We start from the raw sequence: 23,456 nt of genomic DNA, 5'->3' as shown, positions 1-23,456 counted from the left end.
CGTTTTCTTACCCTGCAGCTCTTCTAAAGACTCACGTTTTCTTACCCTGCAGCTCTTCTAAAGACTTACGTTTTCTTACCCTGCAGCTCTTCTAAAGACTCACGTTTTCTTACCCTGCAGCTCTTCTAAAGACTTTTTACTTGTCCTGCAGCTCTTCTAAAGACTTTTTACTTGTCCTGCAGCTCTTCTAAAGACTTTTTACTTGTCCTGCAGTTTGAGAAGTTCGCAAATATCCGCGAAGACACGCCGTCGTACCACCGACGCTACGACTTCCTAGTGAGCAAGTTCTCGTCGCTGTGCTTCAGCGCCCACGACCAGCCCCACACTCGCACCCTCCTGCGCACTGCCGGCATCAGGGGCCTCCAGGTACACACATCACTCCTTCATGCCAGAGACTGCAGGATTACGTGCAGATTTTAGGCTCGCTGATATGATACATTTTAATGTCATCTCGAAGATTTTACTTCAATTATTTACGGGCTAAATTCACTAACACTATCAGATATTAGACACTCAATAATGATATGATGAATTTCAATAAAATCTCGAAGATTTTTCTTAATTATATATACTGGCTTTATACACTATCACCGTATTGATAAAATCGTACCATGTTATTGTCCTGGTCGAATCATGATTATCACTTGAAGCCCGTACCCTGCCAAACGTATAATCAAGATCAATTAATTATCTTCTTAAGTGCATCTGCTGCTCCTAGCTAATGCTGTAGTTGATTTTATTTTGCTGGAAATTCCTGTTAACATTCCGCGCTCACAAAAATAAATGTATCATTTTGTCCAAATACCGACCCACTTTCTTAGCAACAGCGCGAATAAAGAGTAGATGTTGCATTGATACGTACATTCACCGGGTCGATACGTACATTCACCAGGTCGATACGTACATTCACCGGGTCGATACGTACATTCACCGGGTCGATACGTACATTCACCGGGTCGATACGTACATTCACCGGGTCGATACGTACATAGCGCCTTGTTAATGTTTTAGTTTTTGTCCGTGATGTCAGGGCGTGGTGCGCAAGACGGACTGGAACGACCTGGGCGAGAACAACATTTGGCAGCCGTGCCACATGGAGAAGCTCGTGCCCTCGCTGCTCTACAACATACAGAACGCTCCTGCACTGCAGGTCATTATTCTGCTAGTCCTATACTTTCAAAGAAAGTTAAGAGATCGTAAGTTCATCAGCCAATCATTAACGGCCTTTCAAGCAAAATCCACCAATCATAGTCAAGAAAATAGAGCGTAAGTACTTACGTTCACTTAGCGAGTTTTGAAAGTATGGCCCCTGAATTTCTGTCATATTTAATAATAATTCATTTTCATCATCGTTTTCATTGCTGGTGGAATGTCAAAAAAATTTAATTTTGAATTTTACATTTATTTTATGAATTATTATGAATCAATGTAGAATATTTAATAATATATAATGAAAAATGTATAATTTTATTTGGTACATGAGTCTGTTGCATTAGATTTTTTAATAGGAATTTTTTGTATCTATTTACTCGTTCCTGCTCGAAGCTTTAATAGTTTGTCTAATACCTATATCTGATATTGGGTATTGCTATTCATGGAGGGTTCATCTCATATGCTACTTAGTTCATGGTACATAGTCATAAGCTCGGAGTACAATTTTGAACACCGTCCAATTGTGAACTACCTACTCCTGCTCTCAATTTTTTTAATTCTGAATTTTCCCCAGACGCTATCATGCAAAAACGTGCAAGATTCCTCAGTTAACTACGCATTGCGTCTGACTCGTTTCCCTCAAAGCGACGCCACATTCATAAAAATTGAGACGTTGTCTAAATTACGATGCAGCTCTACCCTTATATGGGCCATTTTACCCAGTTTTGCCCGCTAAATGGACGTACAGTCGGTACATGCAATTTGTCATTATTTAGACAATATAACCTTCTTTGTGAGTACCCACAGGCGGACGACAGCGACAAGGCAGCGCTGCAGACGAGCAAGGCTGGTGACGACGGCGGCGCTGAAGGCGGTGACGCTCCGGACGCGGTGGAGGGCGCCAGCAAGACGCCCCCCGAGCTCGCTGAGAGCTGCCTCAGGGAGCTGCTGGCCCGCGTCACCTTCAGCAGAGTCGGCAGCGTCATCAGGCCTCTGCTTGTGTATGTCTTGTGTCTTATTGCTGTGTCTTACTGCTGTGTCTTATTCCTGTGTCTTATTCCTGTGTCTTACTCCTGTTTCTGTAGCGGCCTAAGTACACGTAGCGTCCTAAGTACACGTAGCGTCCTAAGTACACGTGCCGTTCTAAGTACACGTAGCGGCCTAAGTACACGTAGCGGCCTAAGTACACGTAGCGGCCTAAGTACACGTAGTGGCCTAAGTACACGTAGCGGCCTAAGCACACGTAGCGGCCTAAGTACACGTAGCGGCCTAAGTACACGTAGCGGCCTAAGTACACGTAGCGTTCTAAGTACGCGTAGCGGCCTAAGTACACGTAGCGTCCTAAATACACGTAGCGTCCTAAATACACGTAGCGTCCTAAGTACACGTAGCGTTCTAAGTACACGTGCCGTTCTAAGTACACGTAGCGGCCTAAGTACACGTAGCGTTCTAAGTATGCGTAGCGGCCTAAGTACATGTAGCGGTCTTTTTCTCGTCTGTGATTGTAAGATTTAACTGAAAGAGTCGTCTGTGACTGGCTGACGAGGTACGAACTCTATTTTGATATTACAGCTCCTGGAAATTATTCAAATCTCAACAGTTGTCACAAATCCTTTGCCCAGTGCTGGTAACTATAATTAACCGCAGCTTAAATATGAAAGCAATGACAACGCTTCATCTATCCAGAGACTGAGTTATAGATTCTTAAAAATTTCAAGTCTATTGAGGTAGAAAATTTTCATGTTATATTATTCATTCTTCGTCCAGATTTTTTTGCAGTTAAATCCCCCATGAATTGATGCAGGATATCAAGGTATGGACGAGTTGTCTGAAGTACACGTACAATATTTTGTGCGTAAAGATCAAAATTTTGAAAAGGAAATTGTAGTTTGCCAACACTTTGCCATTAAGAAGACAAAAAACAGCGAATTCTACAAAAATGTCTGCCTGTCTTGACAGGCAGACTAGTTCCCAAAAAGTAAAATAAGAAGAAACTAAGAAATTAAATTGTAGATTTCAGTTTCTGTATTCATTCTTGTGCGCTGTGAATGCGACACTTGTCTTGCACTCGATGTATTGTTCTCGATATAACTGTTGTGTGCAGGCATATGGACCAGCACAAGCAATGGAAGAACGAGCTCATCGCCCTCCACATCTTCAAGATCATCATGTACTCAATTCAAGTGAGATGGTCATGTCTACATCTATTTACGTCTTCGTAAAGCTCAGAGCTAAACTGTACGCATATTCTGCCTTTGGTTAGTGATTTTTTAATTGGACAATAGTGCTCAATTTGACAGCAGTCAATGTTGCTGAGATGTGTTCATGTATTCCACATGTAGTGTCTGTTGCAGTACTGTCGATGTCCAACGTCAGGGTAGATCTAACATTCCGGCCATGAGTACGGTGCCCATAAAGTGAGGGTACTTGGTCTCTTTAATTGTACAGAACTATAACCACACATAGTAAGTCTAAGTACTTGGTACTTACTAAGTCTAAGTACTTAGTATTTACTAAGTCTAAGACTAAGTAAGCAGTCGCATGTGTTGTTACAGGCGCAGTTCAGCATCAACGTGATCGAGATGTTACGCAGCCACCTGAGCGAACATCGCACGTCGCCCTCGCGCTGCGGCATCGCCACCGTCCTGGGCCAGATCATCCCCATCTCTGCGGGCGAATGTGTCGGTGAGGCATTCTTGTTCGGGGCCTCGGGGGCCCGAGACTCGGGAGCACAATGGGGCTCGGGGCGAATGTGTCAGTGCGGCATTCTTGTGCGTGCCTCGTGGGGCCGAGACTCGGGAGCACAATGGGGCTCAGGGCGAATGTGTCGGTGCGGCATTCTTGTGCGGGGCCTTCGGGGGGGCCCAGACTCGAGAGCCCAGTGAGGCTCGGGGCGAATGTGTCGGTGCGGCATTCTTGTGCGTGCCTCGTGGGGCCCAGACTTGGGAGCCCAGTGAGGCTCGGGGCGAATGTGTCGGTGCGGCATTCTTGTGCGTGCCTCGTGGGGCCCAGACTTGGGAGCCCAGTGAGGCTCGGGGCGAATGTGTCGGTGCGGCATTCTTGTGCGTGCCTCGTGGGGCCCAGACTTGGGAGCCCAGTGAGGCTCGGGGCGAATGTGTCGGTGCGGCATTCTTGTGCGGGGCCTTCGGGGGGGCCCAGACTCGAGAGCCCAATGGGGCTTGGGGCGAATGTGTCGGTGCGGCATTCGTGTTGAGGCCTTCGGGGGGGGCCCAGACTCGAGAGCACAATGGGGCTTGGGGCGAATGTGTCGGTGCGGCATTCGTGTTCGGGATTTCGGGGCGCCGAGACTCGGGAGCCCAATGGGTCTTGGAGTTATTATTTGCGAGCGTCCTCTTTCATGTCAGTGGCTTCTATACTGTCTTGCACGAGTCTATGTTAGTCTGGTATCTAAAAGTGAAACTGTCCTTGCATTGTAGTTTCGCCCAGGAGTTTCTAAGGTGAGCCTTGTGTAAAGTTTTCTTGATCCTGATCCTGGACAAATCTGCTCCTGGAAAAATTTCATATAGATTGAACGATTTTTCATTGCTCAAGTAGGTATATACCAGGAACAATCCATTATATATATTGCTCAAGCTAGAGCCTCACTTCATATTTAGTTCCACCGCCTCACGCCGTTCCACCGCCTCACGCCATTCATGTACACTTGCCATGATGACGGAACAATTAAATGCAAAGGCTCGTCACCATAAGAATCACGATTCGGAAATATTCTTTTAAAATTCATCATGATCGATTAATCATCATCATTAGCTATGTGCTGATAGCTACGTTGTAGCAGCTGGTTCCTTGATATGATCTCACAACTGATAATTCGATGATTAATTGACCACCATGATCTCTCAGCTGATAATTCGATGATCAATTGTTGACCACCACGATCTTGCAGATGATCCCTCGTCGATCTATCACTAATAGATCGATCATTGATCTATCATTGATAGATCGATCATTGATAGATTGATCATTGATAGATCGATCATTGATAGATTGATCATTGATAGATCGATCAATAATCATCACAATATTGTCGCAGGGCCGTCGGTGATCGAGATGATCAACTCGCTGCTGGAGTTGGTGCGCCTGTCGATGAGTGAGCGGGTGAGCCAGCTGGCGGTGGGGGCTGGGGGCGTGATGGTCGCCCAGGAGGAGCAGCAGCAGTACCAGGACAAGCTGGTGCACGCCCTGGCTGAGTACACGCACCACCTGCCTGACTACCANTGGCAGGTCATGCCCTTCATAATGACCAAGGTGAGCATCACCTACCACAAGTGGCAGGTCATGCCCTTCATAATGACCAAGGTGAGCATCACCTACCACAAGTGGCAGGTCATGCCTTTTTAATCACAAAGGTCACGATTTTTCTCGTTAATGAAAATACATGTTCTAATACTAGAGGTAATAGAACAAGTATTTTATACATGTATGAACATGCTGGTTAGGACCCGATTAAGATCTGATGTCTGTTTTATTCTATGAATCATTAAATTCTCTTTTACCCCATGTCAAACTGTGAAGTTTCGTGACGTTACTATCGTATATTTATGCCCCTATTAAGGTTTAAGTTAACTCCCCTACTAAAAATAAACTTACTTGAGAAGACTTTTGCCTAAATCTTTATAAAAATCGTAAAATGTAGCTCTCTTTCTTGAACATTTGCGTGCTATTGTTAAGCGCTAGCTTAACATGAAACGAGCTGATGAAAGGAGCTGGCCTTAGGAAGCACAGTTCATTTTTCGGTGTCGCTGGTGGGCGGGGCCTGGTCGCAGTCGAGCGTGGTGCTTGCAGCATGGCTTTAGGTTGGTGTCCCTAAACGAACTCTAAATACGTACTTGGCTACTTGTTACTTTGGGTTGATCTTAAGTAATAAGGTTTGGTTGTGTTGCAGGTGCCGGGCAGCGAGAAGGTGGAGGAGGGCCTGCGCCCCGCGTCTGAGGTGCGGCTACAGCAGCTGCTCCTCAACTGCCTCCTTAAGGTACAGCCGCCACACATGCCACTTATGCCACACGTGACACATGCCACATCCGCCACACATGCTACACCTGCTACAACCGCCACATGTGCCACATCTGCTACACACGCCACATTTGCTACACACGCCACACCCGCCACATACTCCACACATGTCACACACGCCAGACTCGCCACCCACGCCACACCACCACGTACTGCCTGCAAGTATGAACTGAAAGCACACCATTTGATCCCCAGGCCACCATCACTTAATTCGTCCGACCCGTTAAACTGTTCGTTTGTATGGGAACCACAGGAGTGAAACATAACACTTCTTCTCTAGTCAATTCTGTCCTGCTCATGACAATTAATGTACTTTTTTATAAACCGTTTCTTTGAGGGCGATTTTATTACAGTCAGATACCTTATTACTTTATTTTTCTTGAATTTTTAGCCAAAAAACACAATTAATTAGCTTTTTGTAAGATATATAACCTAGTCGCGGAGTATGAAACGACATATATAATACAATCATCATATTTATTATAAGAATGCAAAATTTATAGGTAGTCGTTTTAATAGCAATTTGGTCGTTTGAAAGATGGAATCATTCAATTAATTTATAAAAGTGTAATTAACAGGTGATAAATTCAATTCGAATAATATCTAAATATTAACGCATTATTGTTGACAGTTGAATGACGTGGCATGCCTATTGCTAGCTGTAGGTATTGCATGCGGTACAGATGTATATTGTGTGCGTTACAGATGTACCTATATTGTTTACGTTACAACTGTATATTGTTTACGTTACAGATGCTGCTTGTACACGTTACAGATGTTGCTTGTTTATGTTACAGATGTTGCTTGTTTATGTTACAGATGTTGCTTGTACACGTTACAGATGCTGCTTGTACACGTTACAGATGTTGCTTGTACACGTTACAGATGTTGCTTGTACACGTTACAGATGTTGCTTGTACACGTTACAGATGTTGCTTGTACACGTTACAGATGTTGCTTGTACACGTTACAGATGTTGCTTGTACACGTTACAGATGTTGCTTGTACACGTTACAGATGTTGCTTGTACACGTTACAGATGTTGCTTGTACACGTTACAGATGTTGCTTGTACACGTTACAGATGTTGCTTGTACACGTTACAGATGTTGCTTGTACACGTTACAGATGTTGCTTGTACACGTTACAGATGTTGCTTGTACACGTTACAGATGTTGCTTGTACACGTTACAGATGTTGCTTGTACACGTTACAGATGTTGCTTGTACACGTTACAGATGTTGCTTGTACACGTTACAGATGTTGCTTGTACACGTTACAGATGTTGCTTGTACACGTTACAGATGTTGCTTGTACACGTTACAGATGTTGCTTGTACACGTTACAGATGCTGCTTGTACACGTTACAGATGTTGCTTGTACACGTTACAGATGCTGCTTGTACATGTTACAGATGTTGCTTGTACACGTTACAGATGTTGCTTGTTTATGTTACAGATGTTGCTTGTACACGTGTTTACGTTGCAGATCGCGCGTCGTGACACGCACCCCCTGAGCTACGCGTCCCTGAGGACGACGTTCCTGGCGCGCATGCTGCGGCTGTCGGTGAGCAGCGACGCGACGGTGCGACGTCTCATCCTGCAGGTGCTGTCCGCGCTGCTGCCCCACTCCAGCCTCCCTCTAGCCCCTACGTCAGTAACATTCTCTCATGAAATTTACGTTTAAGTACGTTTTAAAATGAAGATTACTAAGTATATTTCTTCAAGCCCTGCGCTCCTACGTCAGTAACGTTCTCATGAATTTACGTTTAAGTACATTTTAAAATTAAATTTACTAAGTACATTTCTTCCAGCCTCCCTCTAGCCCCGACGTCAGTAACATTCTCTCATGAAACTTACATTTAAGTACCTACATTTTAAAATGAAATTTCCTTAGTACATTTCTTCAAGCCCCTGTCGCCCCGACGTCAGTAACATTCTCTCAATATATTTTCTTTAGTGTGTCTTCACTCTTACTTCTTCTTAGTGTGTCTTCACTCTTACTTCTTCTTAGTGTGTCTTCACTCTTACTTCTTCTTAGTGTGTCTTCAGTCTCAGTGTATTTCTTCAAGCCCAGCGCTCCAGAGTGGCATAGGACTGCAACGTCTGAAACACTAGGGATACTAAACATGTGATCATAATGAGAGTTTTCATGGTTGCAAATTATTATTTTAGATTTAGGCGCTTCCACATGGACAGCGAGTATGATGTTTTTGTTGGTTTCAAAAAAAGGTAAAATTTTATTGGAGGAATATCTTCAAACTTTTTCGCAGCATGCAGTCATGTTGACATCTTTTATAGTTGTAAATTATTATTTGCAATTTACAAGCTTCCATATCCAGAGCAGGTAAGCTATTTTAGAACCTTTCACATCAATCAGAGCTAAAATGTTTTTGAAGATTCTTATCAACAGCAGGTAAGTTATTTTCGAATTTTCACATCAACTTCTTGTAAGAGTATCTGTCAGAATTATTCACTTATGCTTCCACATCTCATGGCTCTATGACATTCAACTGACGCCAATGGGCCGCAGTTACCTGAATAATATTACTAACGTTCATGTTGCATCTTACTCGTGCAACAATTAAGGTAATCTAAACCTACTACATGAATTATAGTTATATTGTTGAGCCCTGAAGACATGGAAGTAATGCCGGCATCATATGTTGCAGGTTGTCAACAGAGGGGCTGAGTATGACGTCACGTGAAGTAATGCATCATATGTTGCAGGTTGTCAACAGAGGGGCTGAGTATGACGTCACGTGAAGTAATGCTGGCATCATATGTTGCAGGTTGTCAACAGAGGGGCTGAGTATGACGTCACGTGAAGTAATGCCGGCATCATATGTTGCAGGTTGTCAACTGAGGGGCTGAGTATGACGTCACGTGAAGTAATGCTGGCATCATATGTTGCAGGTTGTCAACTGAGGGGCTGAGTATGACGTCACGTGAAGTAATGCTGGCATCATATGTTGCAGGTTGTCAACTGAGGGGCTGAGTATGACGTCACGTGAAGGCCCCCCTAACGCACAGGAGTCCAACTTCTGGACGACCTGCGGCCTGGAGATTCTCTCCTCCGTCCAGGTGCGGTACATCCTTCAGGAGCGTCTCAGACATCACCTGTTGGTGATTCAGGGGTCACTTAATCAACACTCGCTTATGTACACGTAGTGATCTAAGTACACGTAGCGGCCTCAGTGTGGGTAGGACCGCAGCCACACAGCCAACACAGCAGTAGACTATACAGTGTGTGATCTGTGTGAGCAGGACGGCTCAGGACAGACTATACAATGTATTATATGTGTAAGCAGGACGGCTGTCAGACAGACTATACAATGTATTATATGTGTGAGCAGGACGGCTGTCAGACAGACTATACAATGTATTATATGTGTGAGCAGGACGGCTGTCAGACAGACTATACAATGTATTATATGTGTGAGCAGGACGGCTGTCAGACAGACTATACAATGTATTATATGTGTGAGCAGGACGGCTGTCAGACAGACTATACAATGTATTATATGTGTGAGCAGGACGGCTGNTCAGCCGTGCTGAACATGCAGGTCAGTACCGTGCTGAACATGCAGGTCAGGACCGTGCTGAACATGCAGGTCAGCCGTGCTGAACATGCAGGTCAGCCGTGCTGAACATGCAGGTCAGGACCGTGCTGAACATGCAGGTCAGGACCGTGCTGAACATGCAGGTTTGGACCGCTGCATTCAATTCGTTGCATTTCGATAGATAATTGTAATCAAATAAGTCTGCGTAATTACTCATCTTGTGTAGTAATCATCGTAATAAATATAAGTGAAGTTCGAATGATTCTCAGACCCATCAGCTATCGGAGTTTACTGATAACGCTGACCACGTGACAGGAGCGGGCGGAGATATGATCGGAAACTTGTTATTTCGGGCATAAAAATTGTTCATATTTATACTCTGGCGCTTCTTGTTACGCTTCGAAGGCATGAATTTGTTACCAATGGTGACACGAGTGGGCGGTGACGTTAGCAGAAACTTATATAACAAATTAAATAAATATGTCATGATAGGGTTGGCATAAATATTGTTCATATTTATACTCTGGCACTTCCTGTTACCCTTCGAAGGCATGAACTTCTTACCAATGCTAACCACGTTACAAGAGTGGGCGGTGGCGTTATCAGAAACTTGTTACTCTGGGCATAAATAGTGTTCATATTTATAATCTAACGCTTCCTGCAACACTTCGAAAGCATGAACTTGTTACCAAAGTTGACCACGTGACAGGAGTGGGCGGAGATATGAGCAGAAACTTATTACATTGGGCATATATATTGCTTATAAATGCGGCGACGTTAGCAGAAGCTTGTTACTCTAGGCATAAATATTCCTTATATTTACACTCTGGCGCTTCCTGTTACTCTTAATGCAAGAACTTGTTACCGAAGCTGACCATGTGACAGGTGTGAGAGGTGACGTTAGCCTAAACTAACTTGTTTCTTTGGGCATAAATATTGCTTATATATATGTTATGGCGCTTCCTGTTACTCTTCGAATGCATGAACTTGTTACCAATGGTGACCACGTGACAGGAGTGGGCGGTGACAGTGAGCAGCAGCAGCATCCTGAGCAGCAGCGTGAGCGGTGACGTGGTCGCCAGCATGCACAGCACCGTCGCCGCCGTCATGGTCGTCGCTGCTGTCATCGTCCCTGAACTTGGTCCTCATGTTCAGGCCGTCATCACGCGCCGGTGATCTCATTATTATTATTACGTATTAAATTATAACTAATGCATGTATTACGCCGGTCTCACTCATTAGTACGTAGAGACAATACCAGAGAGTGTTCGCTTTCAGTTGGTTAAAGTATGTTCGAATATATTATTTAGTGAAAGTTGTAATGAGTTCTATTAGTTCAGGTTCTTTTTGAATTATTGACGGTAACTTACAATGGTTAAGTTTGGGTTTATTAGGATTAATCCAGGTTCGACAGTTAATTGAAGTAGAGATGAGGAATAGACGAGTGAAGCGCATCGGCGAAAGGACTTCTTACTCTTATGAACAAACACATGATTACACAATTATAGCAACAAACGAAATTACACAAGACAATTATAATGCAATTATTGACTCTCATTATACTGTACTCAACTAATCTATTATAAAATTTATAATATAGGCGCTTGCCTAGAGTCCGAAATGCTCGCTTCACAATGAAACAACAAATAACTTGAACGTAAGACATGCACGCCCTTCCTATATTTCGATATTGCCAGAACATCTGCTGAAGAATTCCTGAAACTAGAAATCAACATAAGTGAACCCTAATATTTTTGTTGAATATCATGGGCGTGTTGCTCATTGGTTTCTTTGCTTTGCAGACAGGCAGGAGCAGCGTGAAAAATTCCTGAAACTAGAAATCATCACATAAGTGAACCCTAATATTTGTCTTAAATATCATGGATGTGTTGCTCATTTGTTTTCTTTGTTTTGCAGGCAAGCAGAAGCAGCCTGGATGCTGCCAAGTGAGGAAGCAACCACCGCTGTCACTCCACAAAAAACTCTGCCACCTCCCCACCTCCTCTTCAACAGGCAGGAGATCGTCTCGCTCCTCGCGCCCACCAGGTCTGTTGACTTTCTTTCCAACGCCGCGACGCGTTGAATTCATCTCGTGTATGATATTCATGTATGAGTTGACGCAATATGCCTAATTGAAGATTAGTTTCATTGAACTTCTAATTATTTGGGATGAGATAAAGAACAAGGCAGGACAGATTTAGACCGATAGCAGACTTCTTGACGTTTAAAATCTGATGGATGTCCTCTTAGTATATGATAAATAAAACTGAAGGCATCTGCAGAGTTGGTGTCCAACCTTAATTATCTTGTTAATATTTAGTTGAACTTACTATATAGTATATATAGTACTTTATACTAAGTATATACGTAGTAACCAATCAATCACTACCCTAATGGCATGGAAATTGTTCTTCTCTGAACTACCAGCTAAATTCTTTTGTGATTAGACTTGGCTCATTGATTTTTTACTATTATTCGCTGAAGTAAAAATAAATCTTTAATTTGCCGGTTACTCGTTTAAACCTGATTTTTTGCAATATAATCTCTTTATTTTCCTTTCGAATAGTGATCACTGCAATAAAGTTAAATGAGACGATGTTTAAGTTATCATTTGGTTGCAGCTTGAACAAGCAGCGAGTGCTGGGGAGTACGAACAGCACGAGCAGCCTGAGGCGGGCGTCCACGACGGCTTCCTCATCGTACACGACATCGCACCTCCCCATGGCCGGGGACAGCATCCAAGAGGAGACGGACAGCGCTGCTTCCTCCCCAGGCTTGGCTCGGGTACGGCGGCCCCAATCACGGGGCATATCTCATGACATCGAGTTTTGTTTATTAACTTTGATTAACATGAGTGGCTATGATTGTCGTTGCATGTGTGGATGTTGCCAGCGTTCTTCCGTGTGAGGATGTGGCTCTTTACGTCATGGAGGACACAAAACATTGGACTACAGTGTGCCTGACAGGAGGATCTTATAGATCATCCGTGATGAACCTCTGTGTGTCTTGCAAGAGGATCACATGGATCATCCTTATGGATCTCAGCCTGCATAGATTGTGCACTCGCTAATGTTGAAATGTTTGTGAAGCTGCAGTGATAGGCAGGAACCAGCCAGCGTATAAACTTTACTATGAAGTTTCTTGCGAAGAAATAAAAGAAAATTACTTTCTTGGCATTTAATGTTGTGTCAGGAATTGTTCCTTGACCTCATTGATTGCTATGGGCATCAATTTGATAACTTGGTTCCGCAATGTATTATTTTTCCATTTAAGAAAGAACGCTACAAAACCGTTCATCTTGATTATAGCAACATAGCACACTACCAGTGATGTGTGATCAATATTTAATCATCCCTCACTCGACCGTTGCAGGAAAATGCACGAAATTTTTTCTTCCCAAGCATCCAGAGAAATGAGTAAGACTTTGTCTAATTAGCGATGCACTTTTTGCCCATTATGTACCATCTTGGCCCACTTGCCTTGGTCGGAAAGAAAGTGTATCAATTTGAACAGTATAAGCAAATAATTTTTCAAGTGAGTCCTGACTCTGAATTTTGTGCAGCGTGAGGCGGGGCAGGGCGTGGAGACGGTGCCGTTCGAGGCGTTCAAGAACGCCGCCGCGGGCCTGGGCTTCATGTCGGGGCCTGCGAGTGAACGCTTCAGGGGCGAGGAGGAGAGACGGCGTCAGCAGACCTACGCTCTCCTGCACGACTCTTATGAAGCCCTGCTCGCCAGACCCCAGGTACGCGCGACTTGCACGCAGCTCTGCTCGCCAGACCCCAGGTATGCACGACTCGTACGCAGCCCTGCTCGCCAGACCCCAGGTACGCACGACTCGTATGCAGCCCTGCTTGCCAGACCTCAGGTACGCATGACTCATACGCAGCCCTGCCCGCCAGACCCCAGGTATGCACGACTCGTATGCAGCCCTGCCCGCCAGACCCCAGGTATGCACAACTCGTACGCAGCCCTGCTCGCCAGATCCCAGGTACGCACGACTCGTATGCATCCCTGCTCGCCAGACCCCAGGTACGCATGACTCGTATGCAGCCCTGCTTGCCAGACCTCAGGTACGCATGACTCGTATGCAGCCCTGCTCGCCAGACCCCAGGTACACATGACTCCTACGCAGCCCTGCTCGCCAGACCCCAGGTACGCACGACTCGTACGCAGCCCTGCTTGCCAGACCCCAGGTACGCATGACTCCTACGCAGCCCTGCTTGCCAGACCCCAGGTACACATGACTTGTATGCAGCCCTGCTCGCCAGACCCCAGGTACGCATGACTCGTACGCAGCCCTGCTCGCCAGACCCCAGGTACACATGACTCCTACGCAGCCCTGCTCGCCAGACCCCAGGTACACATGACTCGTACGCAGCCCTGCTCGCCAGACCCCAGGTACGCATGACTCCTACGCAGCCCTGCTTGCCAGACCCCAGGTACACATGACTCGTATGCAGCCCTGCTCGCCAGACCCCAGGTACACATGACTCGTACGCAGCCCTGCTCGCCAGACCTCAGGTATGCATGACTCGTATGCAGACCTGCTCGCCAGACCTCAGGTATGCATGACTCGTATGCAGCCCTGCTTGCCAGACCTCAGGTATGCATGACTCGTACCCAATGATATTTTGTTCATCGTTTTAATGTCGTTGAGTTTGCCATTCTTTTATCGCTGATTTATTTTGAAAATATTTTCTATTTTCAAGAGCTTCAACTTCTATGCAAAGTTGCAACAATGCCTAACATATTTTCAGTATGAAAATTTAATTTCGTGGAGCCTAGAGAATAAGCTTGACAGTCACTTCGCCTTTTATCTGGATAAACTGATCACACTTCTATCAAATTTATGTCTTAGTTAATAAATTTTATTATTAATTTAATTAATGACTAAATTAGCCATAATTTACAAAATTGTCTATAATTATGTCTAATTTTTTTCTTGTAGTATAGACTTTTCACGCATTATAGGTAAAGTTCTTTTCATTCTAATTCCCTAACAATGAAAGTGTGAAAATTAAGCTTTGTCAGAAATGTAAAATGAAATGAAACTTCGAAAGTTTTTCACCTAAAAATGGGGGCTAGCAATCAAACGTTTGCAATGAAGATATGATAAATTTACTTGGCGTTTCCGTCGCTTTTAAATTTTAGGTGAACTTGCGATTTGCGAGATTAAAGATTCAAGTAATTGCTGATATTCTTTGTTGTGTTGCAGCCTGAGCCGCTGCAGATGTTAAAGATACAAGTAATTGCTGATATTCTTTGTTGTGTTGCAGCCTGAGCCGCTACAGATGTTAAAGATACAAGTAATTGCTGATATTCTTTGTTGTGTTGCAGCCTGAGCCGCTACAGATGAAGCTCACAGAAATGTTCAGTCGCCTGCCGCTGTCGACCGCCACGCCGGCCTCCAGCCTGGCCTTCCCCCCGACCTCGACCGTCGCAGCGTGCCACCCCGTCACCGGCCTCAAGCCTCTCACGCTGCAGCTCCCTTACCCTGATATTGTTATTTGTTGATATCTCGACATATATCTCTCTTCTCAACTGCTCTTTGAATGATAATAATTTGCTAGAATTTCATTCTTCTCTTCCAATATGGCACCTCATTCCAACGTCTGCCACTGATTTAATTAATGACCACCAGAAATGTTTCTCTCGCACTGTCGTCTGTCACTCTAACGTTTGGACAAAACCACCAATTCGAAATGTGGACAACCTCGCTGCAGTTTCTAGAGCACTCACATACAGCTTCAACTGAAACTCTTGCTATTCTTCATGTTCAAGATTCGCTAACGAACCTATCCTAGAAGTCGTTCTTCGTCAGCATTTAGACCAGCTTATTGTGTCGTTATCTGGTTAAATCCTTTTATCCGTGAATACAAACCTTTATGCTATAATATTACCCGTTCGAATAATTTAATTTCTTGAACTCCCTCATTGAATTCATTCATGTACTGATAGCTTGTCTAGCCCTTTATTTAATAACGATTTATTTTTACGTTTTTTATATGACGGTTCGTTAATGTCTGTTAACTCTCATATTTGTCAATAAAATACCATGCTGTATTCGCTTTAAATCATCTAATTTTGTAGAACATTTTTATGATGACATTAACATAAGAAGGACACTTGGTTGTGAAGGTAAATCGTGCAGGTTCCGATGTTACAATACCTCGCTGGTTGTACGCTAATAATTGCTAAATAATGACTAGTTCTCTTCAGTTGACTCAATGTTCAGCACACGTTGTTCACGTTACTCAAGTCAAGTCTCTAGGTTGGAATAAATTCTCATCGTCCTAATTTGGCAAAGAAGACTATTTATCAACGCTACGCCAAGCATTTTAAAATACGGTGCTAGAATTTTTATTTGCGGTGGGTTTTTTTTTATTTTGCATTTAGTAGGACCGTAGATGCGATGAACTCAATGCACTCCGCTATTACTGACCTTGCTTCTGAGTCTATTCAGATGAACTATTGAAGCTCAGTAACATTTTCCGGTTCTTTCTGTAACATAACGTTGATGCTTTCTTTACATACATAATTCCCCTCGCGAAAACACAAATTTATGTGAAATTCAGTGCATTTGTATCAAAGTTTAGCTCACTTCTAACGGACTATGTCTGTTTGCAAGTCTGGTACTGTCACGCCAGGTCCAGTTCTTCCTCTACCTTATTGGAGTTCAACCATCAATTGATATTGTTGCTCGAATAAGTGCAGAATATAGTTGGTTTGAAATAATGTATGTGGTGTAGTTTAACATGTCTGTATTATTCAGTGTGTTGAACATGACTGTATTGTACTGAACATGAATTATTCAATTCATGTACCTATAAGCGTAGTAGTTATTTCTTGCAATAATGTGGCAGAAAATGAAATGTCTATTGTAACGTAAGTTTGGGTGTAAGGATGCATATCGTAACATAGGGTTGTGGTTATCTTCATGTTCTATTAGGAAGCTTTTACTGCCTCTGACCATGCGCAGCAAACTAATTTTATTGTTTGTTGGACCTGCAGGGAATTATGTGTTGACACTTGAATACCGACTCTCTGGTAATGCTAGAAGCAGCATAATAACCATTGGTCGCTGATTCCGTGCTATATTCATCTCAATTTTGTCACCTATTGAGTATAGTTTATTTGAGACGTGTCATTTCTGAATGCTTATTCTGTAGTAGTAGTAGTAGTATAATGGTTTGCTAGCGCTTCAGCTATCAAGCTATTTCGCACCGAAGGTCAAAATATAACATCGCCAGCAAGGCGGAAGGTCTCATGCAATTATTCAAAATCTCAAGTTAATCATCACCCACAAGGGGCGGAAGGTCTCAATTGTCTTGCCCGCTGAAGCTGGCTCGAAAGAAGCAGCGTTAGCATCTCAAAGAGACGAAGTGACAAGGAGGGACAGGTGAAATACAACAGAAACGAAGACACTCGAACAAGAGGTCGCTTACATGGGATGTCGGCCGCCCGCACGAGAGAGACAGAGAAGGGAAATGTAAGGAATCCTACCTACATAATAACTTAACCCCACAACTAAGATCTGCAGTCAGACACCGCGAGCTCAGCGGTGGGGCGCTCAGGGACAATCCCCCTAGGAGCGCGAGATCTTATAGGACTTCTGACGAGCACAGACACACGTAAGAAGTCCCCCCTGAGGGGGCTTATTCTGTATTACCTTTCGTCCATTGAATGGTGATTCCTGAAATAGATTTTAAAAGTTATACCCTTCATCAGGGTATAATCAATCAATCATCAGGGTATCATCAATCAATCATCAGGGTATCTCAATCAATCGTCAGCTATGGAAAGATCGGGTTTCAAAGGCCGGATCCCTTGTGAATCAAGTCACGAAAAGTTCAAGAATCGGCAACAGGCCATAAATGGGCCTATTTCTTCAACGCCGACACTTCTATTCTATTCTATTCTATCATTGATTGCCTTACTTGCACCCGTTTTGTAATTCGTTTATTTCGGAGTCTCTAATCTCTGTAGTTGTCAATGTTCAGGAAAAGCGCCTGTACATGACTGAGTTGTGGTGAGATCATTGGTGTCGGTCTGCTTACCATAGAGAGACCTTGACATTCCTCGATTTCGATCGGAATTATGTGGGGTTTTTGTTTGTGTGTGGCTGTATTGGTGTAAATATTATTATTAATCAATTTAACAAAAAGCAAATAATTTGTATTGTTCATTTATTAACGAGTTCGGCAGCGCACCATATGTGGAGTGATTGCTTCATCACCGATATCGCCGTGATTTGTTCCGAAATCATTTCACTGCAGAAATTCTGTTGATCTTCCTGTGGACTTGAAATGGACCTGAAAGTCTTATAGGTCTCAAACAAAGGTTGGCTAGAATTGAGCTTTCTTCGACTAAATTATCACCTGAAAAGAGAAGACATGCAAACATTAACACCAGCATGTTCCTAACACTATACACTGAAATTTATAGACCAATGTCACATCAGGACTAAATTTTCACTCAGCTTGAATTTTGAAAATTAGATACGAAATTTTGTAAAACGCTTTGGGTGACAGCCTTGCGCGGTTGATAAGAAATTTTTCTTGAAAAAAGTATATGATGGCCCCAAAGCCTCCGTAATAGCGAAATTTTTGGTCATCGATGTTGTGTGGAAACCTCTTTTTCGTCTGTTTTGATTCGCTGTGCTAGAGTTGCATCATCTCTTGTTTGTTGTTATCCTCCCTCACTTCCACTCTCTCCCTCCCACTCTCTCCCTCCCTCTCTCTCCCTCCCTCTCTCTCCCTCCCTCTCTCCTTCCCTCTCTCCCTCTCCCTCCCTCTCTCCCACTCTCTCTCCCTCTCCCACTCTCTGAACAACGTATATCGCTGTCCCAGCGTTGGTAAGCGCGTCTGCATTCCGATTATCTTGAGGCTGAGTCCTATCATCTAAGAGCTGTTGATTCTGAGTGTTGATTGATTGTTCCATAAAAGCGTATATTGAAATGCTGCATTACTTTCTTCACCTTTCCTTTCAATCTTAATTTCAATTAGATGGGATTTGGAAATGATTTCTATCTAAATTTGTTTTCAGCGAAACTTAGAACTGTTAATCGTTCATAATAAAGTTCGTTAGGTTCATCTACTATGGTGATCCCATCGCACGGGACGGCCTCTTGACCATCACAATCTCGAGGAACAATATATATATTATGACCAATTGTCACAATATATAACAATATATGGCCGTTCACGTCCAATATAATCACTCTCAATAACTACTTCCTAACCTGTGCTTGCAATGTAAGCAATCCTGTGTTTACAGGGCATGTCTACTGGGCATGCAAACTCGATCCATGTTCACACTGACGGCTCAGAATCTGATGGTGTAATTCACTTATTTGGCTCAGAGAATAAATTGTATTACCTGCGTTTAGTAGGATCAAGGAAGATGCAGTCTCTGTATAATTCGAGATACTCCCTTCGATACGAAATAAATAAAATTTTCACTCACCAAAGAAAAATTTCCATTCATACATCCAAATTATCCGCGGCGACGCTGTACATGCCTTGCAGCGACAACAGGCTTCCTTATTTTTCGATGCCACGTACGCGCGTCAGTTCCAGCGCACTGTCACTCTTGATTCCCCGTCGCTTATTATAATTATGGAAGCGAAATTAGTACGATACGGCCTATTTAAAACTGCTGAAATACATCGATCATTATTTACTACAATGAATTCTGTATTTCGTTGTGACAGCTTGCGCTAGTAACATCTGACCTCATGATCAAGGAAACATGCTTCTCAATGTTGAAGTTGGTCGCCAGACGTATTATTTTTTAAGGCCTAGCTCAAATACCTAAATAATCCGTACCTGAAATACGTAAAAATTTGAGTTAGAAAACAAGTTAAGAATACCATTCGTCCTAGTATTCGAAAAGACAAAAGCAGAACGAGTCGTTATACAGGATTACTCTGCTTAGAAGTATGGGCAATCGATTTATGAGCGTTAAGATATTCTATTCAACTGCAAAATGTTTTCGTTATAAACTAATATTTTTACATGGATTAGAAACTGTAAAAAATTTCAGTCACAATTGTGTGCCACATTCCGAAGTTGACCGTAACTCACTAAGACAGTCGGCCACAAAAAACTCGTATCATGCGCGGCAAATCGAAAGCAGGGGCCATACATTCAAAACTCGCTAAGTTAACGAAAGTACTTACGCTCTATTTTCTTGTCTATGATTGGTGGATTTTGCTTGAAAGGCCGTCAATGATTGGCTGATGAACTTACAATCTCTTAACTTTTTTGAAAGTATGGCCCCGGGACATCGCTCGCTGCGTTGAATCCGCTAACTTAGCTGAACTCATAGAGTCTCGTGGCTGCCATTGTGACCGAAATTTTAATTGAATTTTAAGGAAATTATATATGTTTGCTTTGAAATTTCATAAATTTCTTTTGACAATTTATGCCAAATTTAACGAAATTAATCATTGTTTAGGCAATAAAGTTAAGGCCTGTAAAATCGAGTACTCGTATTTTGGTTTTTAAGAACACATTGGTGACTTGAATCATGATTGAACTAATAACTCGGTGGAATATAGTTCAGCCATGGCGTAGAACGGTATCTAAATTTCACGAAGCGTGGGTCAACCTCGAATAGATTATTCGTGACTTGAATTATGGATCTTAAAGGTTCGAAACGCAGCTTAATTAGCAACGTTTGACGACTAAATCACATGTCAATGAAAGATCTTACAGATGAAATATTCAAATTAAATATAATTATCAGAAATTTGAAAATGCACAATTAATCATATTTTCCTCTAGAAAGGCATATTTCTGTCTAAATCGATTCATATAGCAAATCGATTGGTTGTGAATTGAACGCTTGGGTGATAATTCAGATCGGACTTAATTCACAGGTCGGACTTAATTCACAGGTCGGACTTAATTCACAGTAAGTCCGACTAAAAAATCTTCGATGAATTGATCGAGAATGTTTGTTTTACTCTTATTTCAGCCTTTGCTTCTTGCTCATTTCCTATTTCAGCGTTCGCTTGTTTCTTATTTCTAATTTCTTCCTTTATTTCTCAGCCTCGGCATCTCTAGGCCGCCTTCAAAGGAGCGTTAATGACGTGGTCGTTAAGGAAAGCGCCAAACCTCCGCAGACTCTAATTTAAATTGGCAGTGCTTTAGTGTCAACAAAATCTTAAGCAATTCTGCGACTGTAACCAAATGATCTTGACAACTCGTCAGAATATTATCATAATTTTTTTTTTTTATAATTTATGAGCCTGAACATTTTTTCCTTAAAACTTTACGAACTTGAACTTCTGCAACCATCGTGTATTTGTAGCGTTGTTTACCATTTTGAAAACTTTTTAAATATCATTGATAAATTTTTACAAACTGTAAATTCGACAAAATGTGGAAAACTTCCCGTTCTCTTATCGTCAATACAACGCTTCCCTTGCGTACTGCAGCAGGATGCCTATCAAAACTGATGCAAAAATGTTCGACGCGTTTCCTCCATGTCGTACAATTAGTACCATGAATTTGTCTCATTATCATCGACTAAACTCAATTGCTGTTCACTATTTTTAGAAGTTAACTTGGATTTTTCACTTTTTTGTGTTTTTGACAGAACCGTTTCTGAAAATTTGCGCTACATTGGATGAAAATTAAATAAACCTTTTTTAACACATAGATAACTTGTCAAAAATAATTCAATAATTCACCAGTTACAATTTTTCTAAAAATATTTGACATTAAATCTTCTCGTGCAATACTTTACACGAGGCTCGTCAACAGCAAAGCTGCTTGCTGTTGCTCCTCGTTCAAAATTTTGGTCAAAGACTTAATTAGAATTAAAATGTAACAAAAAACTATTAACCGCTGTTGCTAAAAAATCCAAGTAAAAAACATTCTTTGCTCAATAGAAATTTCATATAAAACATATAACTAAAATTAAGTTATCAAGGAACAGGAGTTATTATTTAAAACATCTCTACTGTACAATGAACCGCTATTAACGTCTCCGCTATTTCCGCCAATTCTTGTGCGTATTGAATCAATTAGAAGACCCAAATATAAATATCTGTGACTCTATCTAAAAATAAATGCCATTTATCACAAATTTAGAAAGAAATCTACTGCAGAGTAATTGCAAAACGGGAGGACATTTATGGCAATTAAGGAATTATTAATTAAGGAATATACGGCAATTAAGAAATATTACGGGACAATTAAGGTGTAAGAAGTCTTCCACCTCTACGGACAAACTTTTAGATCAATGATCGTTTGGAAAAAAACTGGCGATTTTCTGAATAACTTATTGCTAAAGTAATAATTTCAAAATAAAGTGATTATTTTTAATTAAAATAAAAATTTTTTTTACATAACTAAGAATTTTTAATTTAAAGATAATTTCCATCAAAATTAATAACTTTTAACTGGAGTTACAATATCTAACTAAGTAATAATTTTTAAATGGAGTTATAATATCTAGCTTAGTAATAATTTTTAACTAAAATTGTAATTTCTAACAAAAGTAATAACTTCTTGTCACATTCATTCATGACGGCATCGTCACTGAGCACGATCGTCCTCGCACTTACCGGTCCGACACTTCAGCGAACTCGCGTGCGAACTCGCCTGCGAGCTCGAATGGAAAACCTAACTTAATTTTCAACTCTGGCACGCATAACTCCGTCAATAATGGACGGATTTTCTTCAAATTTGAAATATAAGTAGATAATATCAGTACGCTGCGGAGGGTATTTTTTCAGATTTTTACGTCAATTACTTTTTGNTCAGTCCTATTTTCCAGACGAAACTGTCTGGACGTCAGTCCTATGTCGTCAGTTTCCAACATGTCCGGACGTCAGTCCTATTTTCCAGACGAAACTGTCTGGACGTCAGTTCTATGTCGTCAGTTTTCAACATGTCCGGACGTCAGTCCTATTTTCCAGACGAAACTGTCCGGACGTCAGTCCTATTTTCCAGACGAAGCTCCGTTTGTTCATCGCGGATAGTCTTCCCGTTTCATTCTCAGGAGATCAAAATCGATCTGCCGGAACAGCAATTCAGATTTGGATCTTCACTCCTGAAGATCACGAGCCAAGGCACCTGAAGGTCAGTGATCGACACGCCGAACTTCCCTGCTCATACACTCAGAGGAATGAAAGGTTCATTGTCCAAATAGAGTCATGCATATTTTTGCCCTCGTTCAAATCATCCTGACGCAGTTTGACCAAGCAAAAGCGCGTATTAGCACATCCACGTCTGCTATTTCACGGTAAATTCCTTGCCTTTCCGCAAGGAGACTTTCACGGACTGAAAAAAGGCGTTGCGTAGATACTAATTGGAAAAAAGCCTAATACCCGAAAAGGTCCTTATATATATCATTATTTGTTACCGCATAGGGATAAAAATCCATCATAGTTCAATTAAATGCGACGAAATTTTAAAAATCTTATGAATTTTCTTTGCTACTAATTTATTAAATCGTTCTTCGGTTTCCACTTAAATATAATTTCCGTTATATATGTTGGAATCTTATATAAAACGCTCATTCTTGCATTCGACACGGTGCAGTTTAATTATTAGAATTAGCCTTTAAATTAAATAAATCAATTAAACTTATTTCCAGTTTCTCATTTCTGCATTCGACACGGTGCAGTTTTATTAGATTTAGCCTTAAAATTAAATAATTCAATTGAACTTATTTCAAATTTCTCAAGTTTTGGA

At 42.1% G+C, this 23,456-nt stretch overlaps 1 protein-coding gene across 1 annotated transcript in view; it reads left to right on the top strand.

The window, feature by feature from the left end:
• LOC108674985 (protein EFR3 homolog cmp44E) overlaps positions 1-16,963 on the top strand; it is a gene marked incomplete in the record, with an annotated part of 27,031 nt that extends 10,068 nt beyond the window's left edge. Inside the window, 16 exon segments of the mRNA XM_047880368.1 lie at positions 214-366; positions 1,031-1,150; positions 1,960-2,153; positions 3,257-3,335; positions 3,708-3,837; positions 5,207-5,499; positions 6,059-6,145; positions 7,674-7,837; positions 9,163-9,268; positions 9,496-9,521; positions 9,821-9,890; positions 10,762-10,919; positions 11,665-11,793; positions 12,369-12,531; positions 13,310-13,489; positions 15,085-16,963. Of these exon segments, the coding sequence (XP_047736324.1) occupies positions 214-366; positions 1,031-1,150; positions 1,960-2,153; positions 3,257-3,335; positions 3,708-3,837; positions 5,207-5,499; positions 6,059-6,145; positions 7,674-7,837; positions 9,163-9,268; positions 9,496-9,521; positions 9,821-9,890; positions 10,762-10,919; positions 11,665-11,793; positions 12,369-12,531; positions 13,310-13,489; positions 15,085-15,261 (2,229 nt within the window).
• Positions 16,964-23,456: the final 6,493 nt, after the last annotated feature.

The sequence above is a fragment of the Hyalella azteca genome, unplaced genomic scaffold (assembly GCF_000764305.2).
Source record: "Hyalella azteca isolate HAZT.00-mixed unplaced genomic scaffold, Hazt_2.0.2 contig5323, whole genome shotgun sequence".
NCBI lineage: Eukaryota > Metazoa > Arthropoda > Malacostraca > Amphipoda > Hyalellidae > Hyalella > Hyalella azteca.
The sequence above is the reverse complement of the archived record's forward strand: the minus strand, read 5'-3'. Positions and strand labels throughout refer to the sequence as shown.